Source organism: Natrix helvetica, assembly GCF_964273705.1.
Source record: "Natrix helvetica genome assembly, chromosome: 10".
Taxonomy (NCBI): Eukaryota; Metazoa; Chordata; class Lepidosauria; order Squamata; family Natricidae; genus Natrix; species Natrix helvetica.
Genome location: NC_138561.1, coordinates 7,999,833 through 8,017,827, shown reverse-complemented (window position 1 = coordinate 8,017,827; position 17,995 = coordinate 7,999,833). Strand labels below are relative to the sequence as shown.

The 17,995-nt window shown below is 44.7% G+C and overlaps 2 protein-coding genes across 2 annotated transcripts in view; one reads left to right on the top strand and one right to left on the bottom strand.

The window, feature by feature from the left end:
• The window catches only part of ATMIN (ATM interactor), a 115,012-nt gene that overhangs the window by 74,857 nt on the left and 22,160 nt on the right, over positions 1-17,995 (top strand). The window contains exon 5 of the transcript XR_014176240.1: positions 15,098-15,257. The gene's annotated coding sequence lies outside the window, so the exon portion shown is untranslated. The remainder of the gene's footprint in view (positions 1-15,097; positions 15,258-17,995) is intronic.
• On the bottom strand, positions 7,048-17,608 carry GCSH (glycine cleavage system protein H). The gene is made up of 5 exons (XM_081963402.1): positions 17,325-17,608; positions 13,048-13,127; positions 9,857-9,920; positions 9,247-9,378; positions 7,048-7,732 (listed from the first exon to the last, which is right to left on the bottom strand). Exons 1-5 carry the CDS (start codon positions 17,494-17,496, stop codon positions 7,635-7,637), a joined length of 546 nt encoding a protein of 181 aa, XP_081819528.1. The 5' UTR covers positions 17,497-17,608; the 3' UTR covers positions 7,048-7,634.

The following is a 17,995-nucleotide window of genomic DNA, read 5'->3' as shown; positions in this document are numbered from 1 at the left end:
GGTAAATAATGGATGGATGGATGGATGGATGGATGGATGGATAGATAGATAGATAGATAGATAGATAGATAGATAGATAGATAGATAATGGATGCATAGATAAATAATGGATGGATGGATGGATAGATAGATAGATAAATAATGGGTGGATGGATGGATGGATGGATGGATGGATGGATGGATGGATAGATAGATAGATAGATAGATAGATAGATAGATAGATAGATAGATAATGGATGCATAGATAAATAATGGATGGATGGATGGATGGATAGATAGATAGATAAATAATGGGTGGATGGATGGATGGATGGATGGATGGATGGAGAGAGAGAGAGAGAGAGATAATGGATGCATAGATAAATAATGGGTGGATGGATGGATGGATGGATAGATGGATAGATAAATAATGGGTGGATGGATGGAGAGATAGAGAGATAGATACAGTAGATAAATAGATAATGGATGCATAGATAAATAATGGATGGATGGATGGATGGATGGTTGGATGGATGGATGGATAGATAAATAGATAATCTCATTGTGTTAAAACTCTAAAAGCAAATGAATTGCATTTAATTCCCTTTACTTATCTTCACCAGTTCTGGATTACATTTATTGTCATAATTAATATGTAATCCTCTCTCCTCCATGTAAGTCTTGGGTAGAAATCATCAGAAGGACTGTGTGGTAGCAGTAGCACCATTTCCGTCCAACCGATTTTATTCAAAGGTTGCAGCTTCCTCAAAGGCAAGGATGTGGCTAAACCGATGGAGGATTTAAACCTGAGGAGCAGGAGAAGAAGGCAGGTTGAATATGTAGATGCAGCTGACATCCAAGTGGCAGCTCCTGAAAGCTTTGCCTTTTAATAAAAATGTATTAGCGGGGAGAAAAGATCTCTTGGTTTCACGGTCAAATGGATGTTGCTTTTCTTTTGGTTTTAAGGCCAGAAGGAGAGGAGGGCTGTTTTCCAGCACTCTCTGTGGGAAGCGGCTTGGAAATAATAGTTGTGTCAGCTGCGGCTGATATTTTCCCAGCGAGTGTTTTGCAGCTGAGCGATTGAAAATTAAAAGTTGTCAAAGGAGAGAGGTTTCCTTTAGACAGGTTTCATAGGAGGCACATAAATTCCAGCAGATGGCTGAGTCTTTAAACTTCTCTGAGCAGACCAGTGCTAAAAGACATGGCTTGTTGTTGTTGTTGTTGTTGTTGTTGTTGTTGTTGTTGTTGTTAGCATTATGCCTTTAAGGACCAGTCTTCATTCCATTTGACATTTCTTTTGGTTATCATTTTATAAGGTAAAGGTAAAGGTTCCCCTCGCACAGGTGTGCTAGTCGTTCCCGACTCTAGGGGGCGGTGCTCATCTCCATTTCTAAGCCGAAGAGCCAGCGCTGTCCAAAGGCGTCTCCGTGGTCATGTGGCCAGCATGACTAAACGCCGAAGGATGCTACCTTCCCACCAAAGGTGGTCCCTATTTTTCTACTTGCATTTTTTACGTGCTTTCGAACTGCTAGGTTGGGCAGAAGCTGGGACAAGTAACCGGAGCTCACTCAGTTATACGGCGCTAGGGATTCGAACTGCTGACCTTTCTGATCAACAAGCTCAGTGTCTTAGCCACTGAGCCACCACGTCCCCCAACCCATGAACTACACAAACATACAAGAAGGCCTGAGCACAGCCTTCCGGATTACTCACAGCGATGGAATAAGCCATGATGATAATCATGGTGGCAAATCCCAATATGTCCCCCCCAGGCTCTCCACAAGGTTACGGGAGCTCACTCCATTACGCGGCACTAGGGATTCGAACCACCGAACTAGTGACCTTTCTGATCAAGAAGCTCAGCGTCTGAGCCCACTGAGCCGTAACTTTAGCTTTTTATACCAGGTAGCATAACCTAAAGTCCACCAAAGTCTGAAATACCCAGCTTTCAAAACCTGTCACCAGATATAAATGTTAAAGTACGACCCATCGCATTAAATACGTGTGTGTTTGTGTGTAAATCACTTTATGTATTCTACTATCAAAATGATTTGTAGTTCTTGGTAAAGATATTAAATCAGATCAATTAAGTCAGGGCTATGCCCAAACTTGTGAACTTTTTAGACTTGCGGACTTTAACTCCCAGAATTCCCCAGCTGGCTGGGGAATTCTGGGAGTTGAAGTCCACAAGTCTTAAAGTTCCCAAGTTTGGACACAGCCCTGAATTAAGTGTTTGGTTTCCTCCAAGCACTTTCCCACACCCCACTCCATCCTTCTTTCTGGAAGAAGAGATTCCATACACAACTCAAATGCCACAGCTTAAAAAGAAGCTAGAAGTAGATCTCCACTTAACAATCATTCGTTTAGTGACCGTTCCAAGTTACGACGGCACCGAAAACAGTGACTTACGACCGTTTTTCACACTTAACAACTGTTGCAGCATCCCCATGGTCACACGATCCAAATTCAGGGGCTTGGCAATTGGCTCCTATTTATGACGGTCGCCCTGGAGTTATGGCATCCCCTTTTGCCACCTTCTGACAAGTTTAAAGTCAATGGGGAAGCCAGATTCACTTAGCCACTAAGTGGCTAACTTAACAACCGCGGTGATTCACTTAACAACTGTGGCAAGGCAGGTTCGTAAAATAGGGCAAAATTCACTCAGCCCCCGTCTCGCTTAGCAACAGAAGTTTTGGGCTCAAAACTGTTAAGTCAGGGACTATCTGTATGCGATCCATAACTTTCTCAGCAGAACCTTTGTGGTTTTCCATCATGCATTTGAAAAGCCTTTCCTTTTTAGCGTGCACAGCTGGAGAACTGCAGTTGTCATAGAACAAGAAGGAAAGATTTTTAATGACCAAAAAAGGCTTTATGGTTCGTTTTATGAATCGCAGCCTCTCCCTGCAGACCCATAAAGGGACAATTTTCTCTCAAAATGTCTCCCCTTGACTCCTACTAAAAACTGCAGATCAATAACAATGGTGCACTTATGAGTCATCATGGTTTTCTGTTCTATTTTGTCTCTAAGGAAAGTTTTCTTGGAGAAATAAATGTTTCTGTTTGGTGGAATAATGCAGCGATAGATAGGTAGGTAGATAGGTAGGTAGGTAGGTAGGTAGGTAGGTAGGTAGGTAGGTAGGTAGATAGATAGATAGATAGATAGATAGATAGATAGATAGATAGATAGATAGATAGATAGATAGATAGATAGATAGAGATAGATGATAGATAGATAGATAGACAGATAGACAGACAGATAGACAGATAGATGATAGACAGACAGACAGACAGGCAGGCAGGCAGACGGGTGAGGGAGGTGGGGGGTAGGTAGATAGATGATAGCTAGCTATTTTTAAAAAATGGACATTGTGGCACCAAAATAGCCCTGAAATGTCTCCAGAGATACTCTGAATATGCACCCTTGTGTGATAAACTGAGCGGCTGCACAGCCTTGAGGCCTTCCAGACTCTGTGTGGTTAAAGAGACATTAGGATGGCAACACAAATGGTTCCTGCTTGGAGTTTGGATCATTGTTGTGTACTGTTCTCCCATTTTTCCCCGTGAGCTACTTGGAGAATTCTGGGAGTTGTAGTTGTTAAGTATATCTCCTTTTGGAGACTAGAGTTGGGTAGCATAAGGTAGCAAGGAATATGCCGCTGAATAGTCACGCTATCAATCACATCCGCCGAAGTTAAAACAAGGACAACTTTACTTGCGTTAACAAAAATAAAGTAGGATAAACATTCTCCAAAACAAGCGATGAGTAGTCTTGAATTATATACACAGCCTATGATACATCACGTTGGTTTACAGATGCTCAACTCACGATTCACCATGTAGACAGGTAGCTAACATACAGAATAGCCACCATCCAGTACACAGTATTCAACCTCAATAACAAGCATGGAGAACATACAGAACAACCAGGAACAAAACCGTGGTAGTTCCTACGCCCTCTTATGGGTGATTAAAGCAACGGCATCCAATCACATCTCACTTGAGCATTTAAAGTGGCAAATACATTATTTCAATTATGGCTTATATATATAGTGGCTATATATATGGCTTAGTGGCTAATACATCTGCCTAATATGTAACACAGCCCAGGTTCAAATCCCAGTAAGGGTATGGATAGCTGATGAGAGCTAAATAGCTTGAAATAGATCTATACTAGTCTCCTTTTATTTATTTATCAGCACAAATACAACACAAACATAGCAAAGGCAACATTAAAAATAAAAATATGGTTTTCTGCCTGGATGGTCTTCTGTAATGAGCCGAAGGACAGAAAGGGGGAGTAGTGAGCTCCCTCCCATATTTGGGCATACCAGGTTTTGTAACACAAATACATACCTATTTCCCTGGCTCAGCTGATAAGGAGGAGAGCCTGTGGCTTAGTGGCCAATACATCTGCCTAATATGTAATACAGCCCAGGTTCAAATCCCAGTAAGGGTATGGCTAGCTGATGAGAGCTAAAGAGCTTGAAATAGATCTATACTAGTCTCCCTTTATTTATTTATCAGCACAAATACAACACACACACACACACACACACACACACACACACACACACACACATTGCCAACCCAAGACTAGGGTTACGTCCCTAACAGTAGTCCCAACACAACTGAGAGGTAGCATCTTGGGGAATACCACCTAGGTCCTAGGGCTGTGATGGCGAACCTATGGCATCATAATGCCCCATCGATGGCACACGAGCCATTGCCCCAGCTCAGCTTCATTGCGCATGCCCATGCGCCTCCCACCAGCCAGCTGGTTTTCTGCCGCACATGCACGGGGGGGGCACAGTGTGCATGCGGGAGACGAGCGTGCATGCATGGGGGGGCAGTGGGCATGCGGGGGGTTGCGTGCACATGCACAGGAGGAAGGGGAGCGCTGAGGGAAGGGTCACACAGCACGCAGGGGGTCGGGACGCACGTGTGTGTGTGGGGTGTCACATGCAAATTACATTATGGGTGCTCAGCCGCTGTCAGCACGCAACAAAAAATGGTTAGCCATCACTGTCCTAGAGTACTTAGTGGTTGTTTAGCCAGCCAGCAGCGCCCTCTACTGGAGGGACCCAGAACTCACTCTCTTTGCAGAGGTTGAGTTCCTGGGCTACTGCAAGTAGAGTTTACTTGCTGGTGGGCATCTAATGGAAATCACAATGTCAGGACATGCATGATGTCATCACTTTCCCCTCTCGTCCCAATTTGCAGATCTCTGGGACTGTGTTTTTCCCACTTGTATTTTTACCCTGATACAAAAAAGTTACTGAGTCTCTAGAAAGAACACAGAGAAGAGCAACAAAGATGATTAGGAGACTAAAGTGTACAATTAATGGTTGCAGGAACCGGGCATGTTTACTCTAATGACCAAAAAGACTAGGGAGTGACATGATAGCAATCTTCCAATATTTGAGGGGCTCCCACAGTGAGCAGAGAGGCAGCCTATTCTCCAAAGCACCCGAAGGCAGAACAAGAAGTAATGAATGGAAGTGGAACAAAGAGTTCCAACTAGAAATAAGGAAACACGTCCAGACAGTGAGAACAATTAACCAGTGGAACAGATTGTCTCCAAATGCTGAGGATGCCTCATTGCTGGAGGTTTTTTAGAAGAGACTAGACAGCCACTTCTCTGAAATGGTATAGGATCTCCTGTTTGAGCAAGGAGTTGGAATAGATGACCTCCAAGGTCCCTTCCAACCCTGCTATGGTAATATGATACTATAAAACTTTTTTAAATTTATATTTCACTTTTATTTTTACAAATAAGGAAGCGAACACATCCAACAGAGCTTTCTCTTCCTGCTGTGTGCATAGAAATATTTATATTAGGTAAAGGTTTTCCTCACATCTGTGAGACATTTCCACGTCAGGATTCTGAACCAGTTTGAAATCAGTTCCAGTTCAGTGTTGGTGTTGGAGAACTAAACTGGTTAGTCTAAAGTAGGGTTCTTTGCAAAGGTTCAGGATGGGATCCTAATATCTAATTCTGCTCAGGATTTGAAGTTTGGTGGGAAAAGTGTCCGTCTTGTTCTAGAGTTCTCTGCTTTATGAGTAACCCATGTAAAAGGTAAAGGTTCCCCTTGCATATATGTGCTAGTCATTTCCGGCTCTAGGGGGCGGTGCTCATCGTTTCAAAGCCGAAGAGCCAGTGCTGTCCGAAGACGTCTCCGTGGTCATGTGACCGGCATGACTCAATGCTGAAGGCGCATGAAACGCTGTTACCTTCCCACCAAAGGTGGTTCCTATTTTTCTACTTGCATTTTTTACATGCTTTTGAACTGCTGGGTTGGCAGAAGCTGGGACAAGTAACAGGAGCTCACTCCGTTATGCGGCGCTAGGGATTCGAGCCGCCAAACTGCCGATCTTTCTGATTGACAAGCTGAACGTCTTAGCCAGTGAGCCACCGCGTCCCTTCATTTATATTAGATTTACCTTTGTGTTTTGTATATTTTTGTAGTAGTGTACTTTTTTGCTGACTCCAGACTCATATTTATGACGGCCGCAGTGTCCCTGGGCCAGGCAATCACCTTTTGCAACCTTCTAATAAGCTAAGTCAGTGGGGAAGCCAGATTCATTTCACAACTGTTACTCACTTAGTGATGGCGGTGATTCACTTAACAGCTGTGGCAAGACAGGTCATTAAAAAAATGGGGCAAAACTCACTCAGCAATAGCACTTAATCTTATATACCGCTTCACAGTACTTTTACAGCCCTGTCTAAGCGGTTTACAGAGTCAGCCTATTTGCCCCCAACAATCTGGGTCCTCATTTTACCCACCTCGGAAGGATAGAAGGCTGAGTCAACCTTGAGCCTGGTGGGATTTGAACTGCTAAACTGCAGCTAGCAGTCAGCTGAAGCAGCCTGCATACTGCACTCTAACCACTGCCACCTCGGCTCTTAGCAACAGAAACTGTGGTCGTAAATCGAGGACTAGCTGTATGGAGGCCCCGAGACTGACTTTTCAAACTTTCAAATAAACTGCAAGGTCAAATACACCACCAGAGTCTTACCCACCACTTAACTATTAAGCGACAACGGAACAAAACAAACAAACTTGGTAAAGTCAGGATTTTTTATTAACTCCTGTTATCTTATCTGCTGCCAGGCTCAACACTTGCACTTTTGAACCATCTAATCTCTGAGGACTTTTCACTAATACCAAAGGCAGCTGGAGAGCTTCTGGTAGACGACCCAAAAAAAACTAGACGCCTGGGGAAAAGAGGTTGGCAAAGAAAAAGCAAGACAATAAAAAGTAGAAGTTGGAATTAAGGCCGTTGCATCCTCTTCCAAATCTATCTTATCAACCTTCTGGGTCCATTCCAGGAACAAAGGTCATTCTAGCCCAGAAGGAATTATGGACTTCAAACCTTGAAATTATATTCACCGGACGGAGGGGAGGAAAAAAAATCAAAACTATTCCTGATTCTTGCCTAGTGAGAGACGCCACAAACGTTTTGATTTTACGGACATTTGTGGACGGCTTTGAACAGCAATTGGAAGAAAGGCGGTGCTTGCTTTATTTTTTGTCCCCTTTCACAATTCCCACAACCAGCTGCTGCGCCAACTTCTCTTTGGGCCAGTAATTTGGGACCATCTACGTCAAAGGAAGTAGTGGGCACTGGCTCCGCTTGGCACCTCCTAGCTGTTATTCCTCAATGGATTTGATGTATTTCTCATATGCATCTTCAGTCAAGAGGTCGTCCAGTTCAGAAGGATTGTCCACTGTCATTTTGATAAGCCAACCTGTGAGCCAAAAAAGCCAAGTTAGGGTTTGTGCATTTTTGGGTTCTTAGCAAATTGACTTGCATTTAAGGCTCTTTGTCGCATCCCACCGTCACATGACTGCAAATTTTGACCGGAGGGGGGGGGGGGCAGTTCTAATTATTTACTTCCAATTCTAGTAAAAAAAAAAACCCACCCATTGGGGGAAAAAGGTTTTGTTAACAACCACCTATTCTGACCGAGGCTTCCCAAGAGCATGAAGCAAACTGCTTGTCCTGATAAAAAACCCTTTTATTAATTTCCTGTGAATTCTGCTCAGTTACATCCAGCAAAGTCCTTCAAGGGAGGATTTACGGTCACAGACCTTATCTGGCTTGGAGAGCTGCCAGGCTGATATCTGCAAAACTTGGCAAGGAGTCTCAGAGAGTCACAAACCAATTAAGCGAACTAATCATCTCCTGCAAACTCCACTCCCCTTTCGCTCCTTTTATTTGGGAGGGGCCATTTATCATCTGGCTTTACTCCAGAGTCGACCCCTGTTCTTTAGCTGTTCCCTTCGTCTGGCCACTCTGCGCATTGCATGTGCACACTGGGAACAGGCTCCAGCTGTTTGTCTGCCTCACTGATGTCTGACTCCGAAGGCAGCTGATAACTGGCATACGGCTCTGGCCCCCACTCTGCCTCCGACACAGAGCCCTCATCAGAGCCTTCCCCAGACTCCAGGACTGGCCCATGTTCCTCCCAGACCTCCTCACTGTCCGAATCTGCTGCTAGCTCCACTGGCCACTGGTGGGCCACAACAGTACCACAAAAAGGTTGTAAAATCAATCATGCGGTCACATGGTGACTCAACCAATTGAGTTACAATTGTAATTCCAGGTTCGATTACAATGGTATGTTTAGAACTGTCTGTAGTGTTTATTCCACAACACTCTGTTGGATCAATTCCAATACAGGTAGTCCTCAACTTACAACAATTCAGTTAGTTACCGTTCAAAATTACAATGGCACTGAAAAATGTGACTTATGGCTGTTTTTCCTCACTTACGACTCCTCACTTTGCAGCATTTCATGTCACCAAAATTCAGATGCTTGGCAACGGTTTCATACTTATAACCATTGCTATGTCCCAAGACCACAATTTTACAATCTTCTGACAAGCAAAGTCAATGGAGAAAACAGAATTCACTTAAGAACTGGGTTAATCAACTGAGTTTAACAACTGAGGCACGAAAGGTCGCAAAATGGGACAAAGCTCACTTAACAACAAATTTTGGGGCTCAGTTGTGATCATAAGTTGAGGACTACCTGCATTATCATTGCAATATTCTGCAAACTACTTTTCAAAATCCTTGGGAGAATGGGGACACATACATACATATATTTATAGTTCTATTTATATTTGTATTTTATTTGTTGTTTATTGTGGACTGTACACCGCCCCGAGTCCCTTTTTGGGAGAGGGGGCGGTTTAGAAATGTGAATAAATAATAATAATAAATAATGTGAATAAATAATAATAATTCTTCTCTTACCATCTTGGTAGCAAGATTTGTTGACAAGTCCAGGATTATCAGCGAGGGCGGTGTTAATTTCTGTGACTTCTCCTGTGATGGGAGAGTAGATTTCACTAGCAGCCTTCACACTTTCCAAGGCTCCAAACTCATCTGGAACATTAAAATGGGAAAAAGACTTGGTACCAAAATCCCAAAACGAGAATTTACATTTGTACGATGTGTTGTGCTAAAGTGGCTCTCGGCTTCCATCCTTCGGAGGTGGGTAAAACGAGGACCCAGATTGTTGGGGGCCATACGCTGATTCTCTAAAGCCGCTTAGAGAGGCCTGTAAAAGCACTGTGAAGCGGTATATAAGTCTGCTATTGCTATACGAAGCAGCTATCGTTTTGGAAACAGAAGTCTTTCAGAACTTGTTTCTCCTCCTTGTAAGGCAAGGAACTGGGGGCTGGGATGGGGAGGGGTCAACTATTTAATATAAAGAAAAAGAAATATTTGGGACACACCAGTATTCTTTTTTAAAAAAAGCCTAAAGTATATTCCTCCAAGGTTGAGATTGCTGCCTAATGTAACACTTACTTTGGGGGGACAGAAGATTTTAAAAAGAAAAAGAAATATGAATGATGCTTACCTTGTTTGTTCAGCTTTGTTCCAATTTCTGGAAGGCTGCAATAAACAACATCCCCTAAGGCTTCCTGAAATGAAAAGTCCCTGCATCAGCCATGATTTAGAGAAATGGAAACCGCTGTGGAAAGAAAGTTGAGCATCTTGTGGTGGAATTTAAAGCAGAAAACAAATGTCTGTGGAGATTCTCCGTCCCAAAGGTGCTTTTTTTTCAAGAGGCAACTGGACTTCCTGGTTTTGCTTTGAAGACGTTTCACTTCTCATCCAAGAAGCTTCTTCAGCTCTGACTGAATTCCCCACCATCTGGTCAGCGCTGAAGAAGCTTCCTGGATGAGAAGTGAAACATTTTAAAAAAACAAAAAAACAGAAAGTCCAGTTGCCTCTTGAAAAGCACCTTTGGGATAAGCAGAAAACAAGTTCACATCCTCCCAATCCATTTGTGCCACCTGGCTAGGCAAGCCCCAAAGACCTGACCCCAAATATGAGGTGCTTTCTTACACTTCTCATGTTGTCCTTAAGAAAGACAGCCAGTAGACAGCCAGCTTGGTTTAATGGTTAAGGCTCCAGACTAGAAAGTAAGAGATTGTGAGTTCAAGTCCTGTCTTAGCCACGAAAGCCAGCTGGGTGACTTTGGGCCAATCCCCAGGAGACTATGAGTTCAAGTTTTATCTTAGCCTTCAAAGCCAGCTGGTGGATGACTTTGTACCAGTCTCTCTCTCTCTCTCTCTCTCTCCCCAACTCACCTCAAATGGTGGTTATTATTGTGGGGAAAATAAGAGGAGGAAGTTGTGTTGGATATTGTTGCCACTTTATTTGTAAAAACAATAGAGGTGGGATACAAACAAATAAACAAAAATAAACAAAAGTCTTGAAACAGCTTCAAGAACTGCAACTTGCAGAATTCCTGCTGTGGCCCACCAGGGGAGCTGGCAGCAGATTCGGACAATGAGGAGGTTGGGGAGGAACATGGGCCAGGAGTCCTGGAAACTGGGGAAGGCTCTGATGAGGACTCTGTGTCGGAGGCTGAGAGGGGGCCAGGGCCATATGCCAGGTATCAGCTGCCTTCAGAGTCAGACAGCAGTGAGGCAGACAAACAGCTGGAGCCTGTTCCCAGTGTGCACATGCACAGAGTGGCCAGACGAAAGGGACAGCTAAACAACAGGGGTCAACTTGGGAGTAAGGCCACAGGTGGATGATGAATGGCCCCTCCCAGAGGAAATAAAAGAGGGAGCGCCAGGGGAGTGGAGTTTGCAGGAGACAATTAGTTTGTTTAATTGGTTCGTGACTCTCTGAGACTCCTTGCCAAGTTTTGCAGATATCGGCCTGGCAGCTCTCCAAGCCAATAATATCTGTGACTGCAAATCCTCCCTTGAAAGACCTTGCTGGCTGTGAATGAGCAGAATTCACAGTCAATTAATAAAAGGCTTTTTTGCCGGGACCAGGAGTTTGCTTCATGCTCTTGGGAAACCTCGGTCAGAACAATTCCTCACCAATCCAGTGGTTCCCAGGAGACAATGTTCAGAGCAAGCAGAGCCTGTCGTGTTGTGTTTCACAAACATAAGAACAGCCACTGACATTAAGGAAGTGCTGCTCACCCACTTGCACAATGTCAGGTTGACTTTGAAATGCTGACATAATAAAACAGCCTCAGGTTCCTTCTTAGTGGCTGCATAGACCCCCTAAAGTCTATCTTTCACACCTCCCACGTACTCCCTCCTTTGGCCACAATTGTCAGAAATTATCAGCATCACTGTCACCAGTTTTAAGATGAAAACATGCCAAAAAAACTTGCCCCGAAAACCCTACAATGAGAATTGGGGGAAATAAGTAGGGTATCTTGGTCCCTATCCATGGATTTGGGACAGCCTTACCCATTGGGGACCACTGTCCAGCCAACCGAAGTCTTCACCCCCTCCACTAAAATGTCATGTACAGGTAGTCCTTGACTTACAACTGCAATGGGGGCCCGCATTTCTGTGGCTAAGACATTTGCTAAGTGAAATTTTGCCCCACTTTAACGACCTTTCTTCACACCGTTGTTAAGTGAATCCCTGCAGTTGTTAAACTGCTAAGTGAATGTGACTTCTCCATGGGCTATGCTTGTCAGAAGTTGTAGGTTTTCAGAGATCCGTCAAGCGGTGGTGTCCAAAATGTCTGTCTGCCTTACGCAGAGTTTATTTGGGGTAGCAACAGCATCTTATTGGTACATTTTACTTGTCAATCCTAAAGTCCATCCCAGCCAAAGTAGAGGCTTCACATACCTCCCTAGTACGGCCTGTCTCTGCTAGGTGAGATCATAGATTAAAAGGTAAAGGCCACTGAGATCTGTACGTAACCTTTCCTCTCTTCCCATATCTGGTTCTGCTAATTAGGTGAGCTTGTAGGTATCCAAGATAACCAGCTACTGAGATCATGGTAGCTTCCTACGCATGTCTTTACGTAAGGTTACCCCTCATTCCTTCAAGAAGTTCCCAGTGATCACATGATCCCGGTACACTGCAACCGTAATAAGTACATGCCAGTTGCCAAGCATCTGAATTCTGATCACATGACCACGGGGGTGCTGCAACAGTCATGAGTATGAAAGTCACTTTTATCAGTGCTGTTGCAACTTTGGTCACTAAACAAACTATGCTCCTAAACAAACTTGAGGACTACCTGCATTGCTCTGAGGAGAAATTTCTTGACAGTGAGAACAATTAATCAGTGGAACTGCTTGCCTCCAGAGGTTGTGAATGCTCCAACATTGGAAGTCTTTAAGAAGATGTTGGATAGCCATCTGTCTGAAACGGTATAGGGTTTCCTGCCTAAGCAGAGGGTTGGACTAGAAGACCTCCAAGGTCCCTTCCAAGTCTGCTATTGTATTGTGTTGTATTGTGTTGTGTTGCTCCTAGTGATCTGAAGGCTGCCTGGCCACCTCTTCCATTATGAATGTATTTTCTCCAACAAACCAAACAGAAACCAATAGAAACGTTCGGGCACGATGCCCTCTCAGGTTCTAAGTTTTTCTGGGATGAGGCCAAGCCAGTGAGGCACATCCAGGGCTCTCCAGTCCTGTTTTCCAGGCAGGCTCCCCTGAGGTCCAAGTCCACAAACTGGCTTAGCCGGCAGAAACGGCAGTAAGGACAATCGAGAAATCAAAGAGCAAGGCCAACCGACAATGCCAACAGCACCAGGGAAGATTAAAAAAAACAGTACCTGTGCAAAGTTGCTAATTCCTATGGTTCCAATTCCGTTTTCAACAGCGATCCATTCGTGCTTGTCTGTAAACCGACGAGCTAAAAGAAAATCAACAAGAACAAACGGGTCAATTTAAAGGTTCTGTATTTGTGTATTCCTTTGCAATCCTTTGCAAAAAATTGCAAAAAAGGGGGGGAGACACGGTGGCTCAGTGGCTAAGACGATGAGTTTGTGGATCAGAAAGGTCGGCAGTTCCGTGACTCGAATCCCTAGTGCCACGTAATGGAGTGAGCTCCCGTTACTTGTCCCAGCTTCTGCCAACCTAGCAGTTCGAAAGCACATAAAAAATGCAAGTAGAAAAATAGGAACCACCTTTGGTGGGAAGGTAACAGCGTTCCGTGCACCTTTGGGATTTAGTCATGCCAGCCACATGACCAGGGAGACATCTTCGGACAGTGTGGCTCTTCGACTTTGAAATAGAGATGAGCACCGCCCCCTAGAGTCGGGAACAGCTAGCACATATATGCGAGTGGAAATTTTACCTTTACCTTGTAATCCTACTTATGGTCTACTAGTATAAATTCCGAAATCTAAATGCGAGCCAGGAAACCCCTTTTGATATGTGGCGTAAGTGGTAAATGATATTTTAAGAGTTATTTTTTTATGTATTATGTAGCTTACACTTCAATGCTTTCTCTGTCCGATCAAAGTCAAACTTTGTCATGTATTCAACCTATGCTGGACCCAGATTTTGCTTTCTACAATACTCATACTTTGATTCCCCTTCTGCGTGTACAGTATGTCTCTCCATGCATGCTTCATTATTATACATTACAAAGATACTGAATATAATTTTTATTAATGTGCAAAGGGCTAGCTCCTTGGCAAGGATGTAATGCTGGCAAATGTACAGAGAGAGAAACAAAGCGAATAACCAGCAGCCATGAGGATGGATTTGATTGCAGCATAAAAGGGAACACTATGGGAAGAGATGAAGGATCAGGTGGGGGGCAGATCACCTTGGAGGAGATCTCACTAACCTTTCGACACATGACTCTGTATGAGATCTGGGAACAAGTGGCATTATGCAACCTGTGACATGCATGTATTGTTTCTCATATGTGCGCTGTTATTTTATTTTATTATTTTAATTATTTTTAAATGTTTGGTTTCGGGGATTTGTTATTTATTGTTTTAACTTTATGAGTCGCCCCGTGTGAGTATTCACTACTATATATAATAATAAATTTGAATTAATAATAAATTTGAATTTATTAGCCGCTCCCTTTCCAGAACAGGACTCGGGGCGGCGTACAATAGAACATATAAAACACAAAACATATGTACAGACACATAAACATACATATATACAAGGACATACATGCACGGAGGAGGTAACAAACTACATCACATTTAGACAGTTAAAAATCACCGTTAAAATACCCCAGTTATAATAACACAATTTAAAATTTAAAATTTAAAAAATTTAAAAGGTGATATGGGGGCTAAGAAATTAAAATAACTATACACCTATGAGATGGCTTTAAAGTTACAACTGAATTGGTGGCACAGAACTGATCGATTTGTAAAACCTGTCCAATATTATGCAAAGGCACACATTTCACTCCTATTCAACATAGCAACAGCAATAGCACTTACACTTATATACCGCTTCACAGTGCTTTCTAAGCGGTTTACAGAGTCATCATATTGAGTCCTCATTTTACCCACCTCGGAAGGATGGAAGGCCGAACGTAATAGTAGCAAGGGGTAAATAAGGCATCAAATACATAATAGAAAGCAAGTAAGCAGAGATGTTGGTCTCTTAACACAATCACACTCCCTACCATCAGTGTTTTTTTTCCTTAAAAGGCCACTTGTCCTGCCCTCTTCTCTTTGTGCTGCTTCTTTTCCAGCTGACACAATTCCACAGCTACTGGCCACCCTCTGTGTTCTTCTGAACCAATTTGTAGGATATATCTCTGGGCGTATTTTATTGCAAAATATATATTACATAACACTATAACATTCCATCTAGCTAACCGACACAATATGTTTGTCTTTACAGAATCACAAAGTTGAGAGGGGGGCCATTTTGGTGATTCAGCCCAACCCCGTCAAGGCTGGATTTCAAATGAAATCGTTCAGAAGAAATTGCAACCGAAGCTCTCTTTGGACCTGCGCAGAGATGGCCACCATTTCCTTGGTTGGAAGACCTGAAAGATCAGGTTAGGGACAAATTCTCATTTCAGATTATCTATGTGACCGCAGCCAAGAAATTAAAAGACCCTTGCTCCTGGGGAGGAAAGCTATGGCAAATCTAGACAGCATACTAAAAAGCAGAGACATCACTCTGCCAACAAAAGTGTGTCTAGTCAAGGCTATGGTTTTCCCCGTTGCAATGGAGGGCTGGGAAGGTTGGACCATAAGAAAGGCTGATACAGCAAATAAGGCCAATTTGATAATGATTATGTACCATCAGTTGGCTGTTGACTCATAGCAATCACATGTTGTTAGCTGCGATGTCATGTCTGATCCATCGTGATCCCATGGACAACGTTCCTCCAGGCCTTCCTGTCCTCTACCATCCTCTGGAGGCATTTAAGCTCAAGCCTACTGCTCCATCCAGCCACCACATTCTCTGTCGTCCCCTTCTTCTTTTACCCTCCATCTTTCCCAGCATGAGGCTCTTCTCCAGGGAGTCCTTCCTTCTCCTTAGGTGGCCAAAGTCTTTGAGTTTCCTCTTCAGGATCTCGCTTTCTAAAGAGCAGTCAGGGTTGATCTCCTCTAGGACTGACCGGTTTGATTGTCTTGCAGTCCAAGGGACTCACAGGAGTCTTCTCCAGCACCAGAGTTCAAAGGCCTCCATTCTTTGGCGCTCAGCCTTCCTTATGGTCCAACTTTCACAGCCTTCCATTGCAACTGGGAAAATCATAGGCTATACACACTTTTACTGGCAGGGTCGTTAACTGTTAGCCTGCCTTTAATACTTCATAAGCAACTCATGGCCACACCTAATAGTCCTTCCTCCTCCTATTTGCCCCAGAACGACAACCACCCTGTGAGGTAGGTTGGGCTGAGAAATTGGAACTTGGCCCAAAGTCACCCAGCCGGCTTTCCTACCCAATTTCTCCAACTGTTTTTCTCTGCACCCCCTGAGGGATGAGAGCCAGCCTAAAATCCAGAGTATGTATGTATGTATTGGAAAGGGGGGGAGGTGCTGGTGGAATACGCTGCAATGCGGTGGTCACCAACCAGTGGCCCGTGGAAAATTCTAGTGGTCCACAGAAAAATTATTTGCATTTTTATAGCGCCCTAAATACTATTTATCTTTTTTTAAAAAAAAAACCTATTAGTGGTCCGCGGGATTTAAAATTATGAATTTAGTGGTCCCTGAGATCCGAAAGGTTGGTGACCCCTGCCTGCTACCATGCCCTTCGTAGTAACGTTTCGCTGCTTGAAAAGCGACTAAAAATGACCTTAGCTCAACATCAGGAATTTGGAAGGCAAATTTATTTGGTTTTTTTCCCCCCACACTCTGCATTGCACAAGGGGCCTGTCCAAGAATTGATTGCAGGAAAAACGATTTCAGCAACAGAATAGTGAATGCGTGGAACCCCTTACCCGATCCAGTTGTTAGTTCCTCTAACCCCCCTACCTTTTACCTTAAGCTGTCTACCGTGGACCTTACACATTTCTTAAGAGGTCCGTAAAGGGGCGTGCATAAGCCCACCAGCGTGCCTCCCCTCCCTGTCCTACTGTCCCCATTTATATCTACTCTTTTTATGTGTTTACGGCTATGTTTTGCTTATTTTTATCCATTTAGTTGTGCCATTTTTTCTCATGCGTTTTTCCTACTTGTACTTGTTGACAAATTAAAACAAAACAAATAAATAAAGAAGCCAACTTCCTGGGATGGAAGCCAAGGGCCTTCCAGGACTTCAAGGAAACGGGCTTCGCTTCGGATTCCCGGGGAGCCAAACCCAACTCTTGGCATCCCACCCAACGCAGCCCTCGCCTTGATGAGTTGCAAGGATATGCGCCCTGCCCGTGTTGCGCGGCCATTCGCTGGGAGTCACGAGTGCGCCGAGCCGTGCAGGGCAGCAAGCCAGGCTGCCCGGGAAGCAGAGGGGAAGCCTCCGGCTAAGCGCATCGGTGCTCGGGCTTTGGCTGCGATCGGATCCCTCGGCGCGGTTGGATCCGGAGCAGAGCCGGGGCGCAAAGGGCCGCGCTTTGGCGCACGCCTCTCCGCCTTGCAATGGCGCGCTTGCCCGCCCCTTTCGCCGCCAACTCACCGGCGAGCAGCAACGCAGGGCTGGTGCTGAGCCGCCGGGCCTCGGGGCTGCGGACGATGCCTCCGCCGCTGCTGCTGCTGGGCCAAGGCAGCAAGGATCCGCGCGGCCCGGCCGCTGCGCCAAGCCCGACCCTCCGCAAGGCTCGCAAAGCCGCCGTCGCCGCCACTGCCATCGCGGGGCCGTTCCGCGAAGAGGCGGCCCGGGCCGGAGGGCAAAAGCAGCCGGGGGAGAGGAAGGGAGGGAGGAGGCGGGCCTTCCCGGCCCCAAGGGGCCTGGCCTGGCTTCTTGGCCGGGCGAGGGGAAGGGAAAAGGGGCCGCGCCGGGCGGGGTCGCTGCGCGCCGCTAGGGAGAGGGTGGTAGTTTTCCCCCCTCCCTCCTTTGTTCCTTCTCCTCTGCCTAACAAATAATTCCCTCCCCACTGTCAAAGTATTCACTAAGGCTGCATTCCTATTACTATTAGTCTTCTCATCGTTCCTATCACCCATCTCCTCCCACTTACGACTGCAGGACTGTAACTTTGTTGCTTGTATCCTTACGATTTAGATTGATTGTTTCCTGATTGCTTATTTGGACCCTATGACTATCATTAATTAGGACTCTTGACAAATGTATCTTGTTTTTTTATGCACACTCAGAGCATCTGCACCAAAGACAAATTCCTTGTGTGTCCA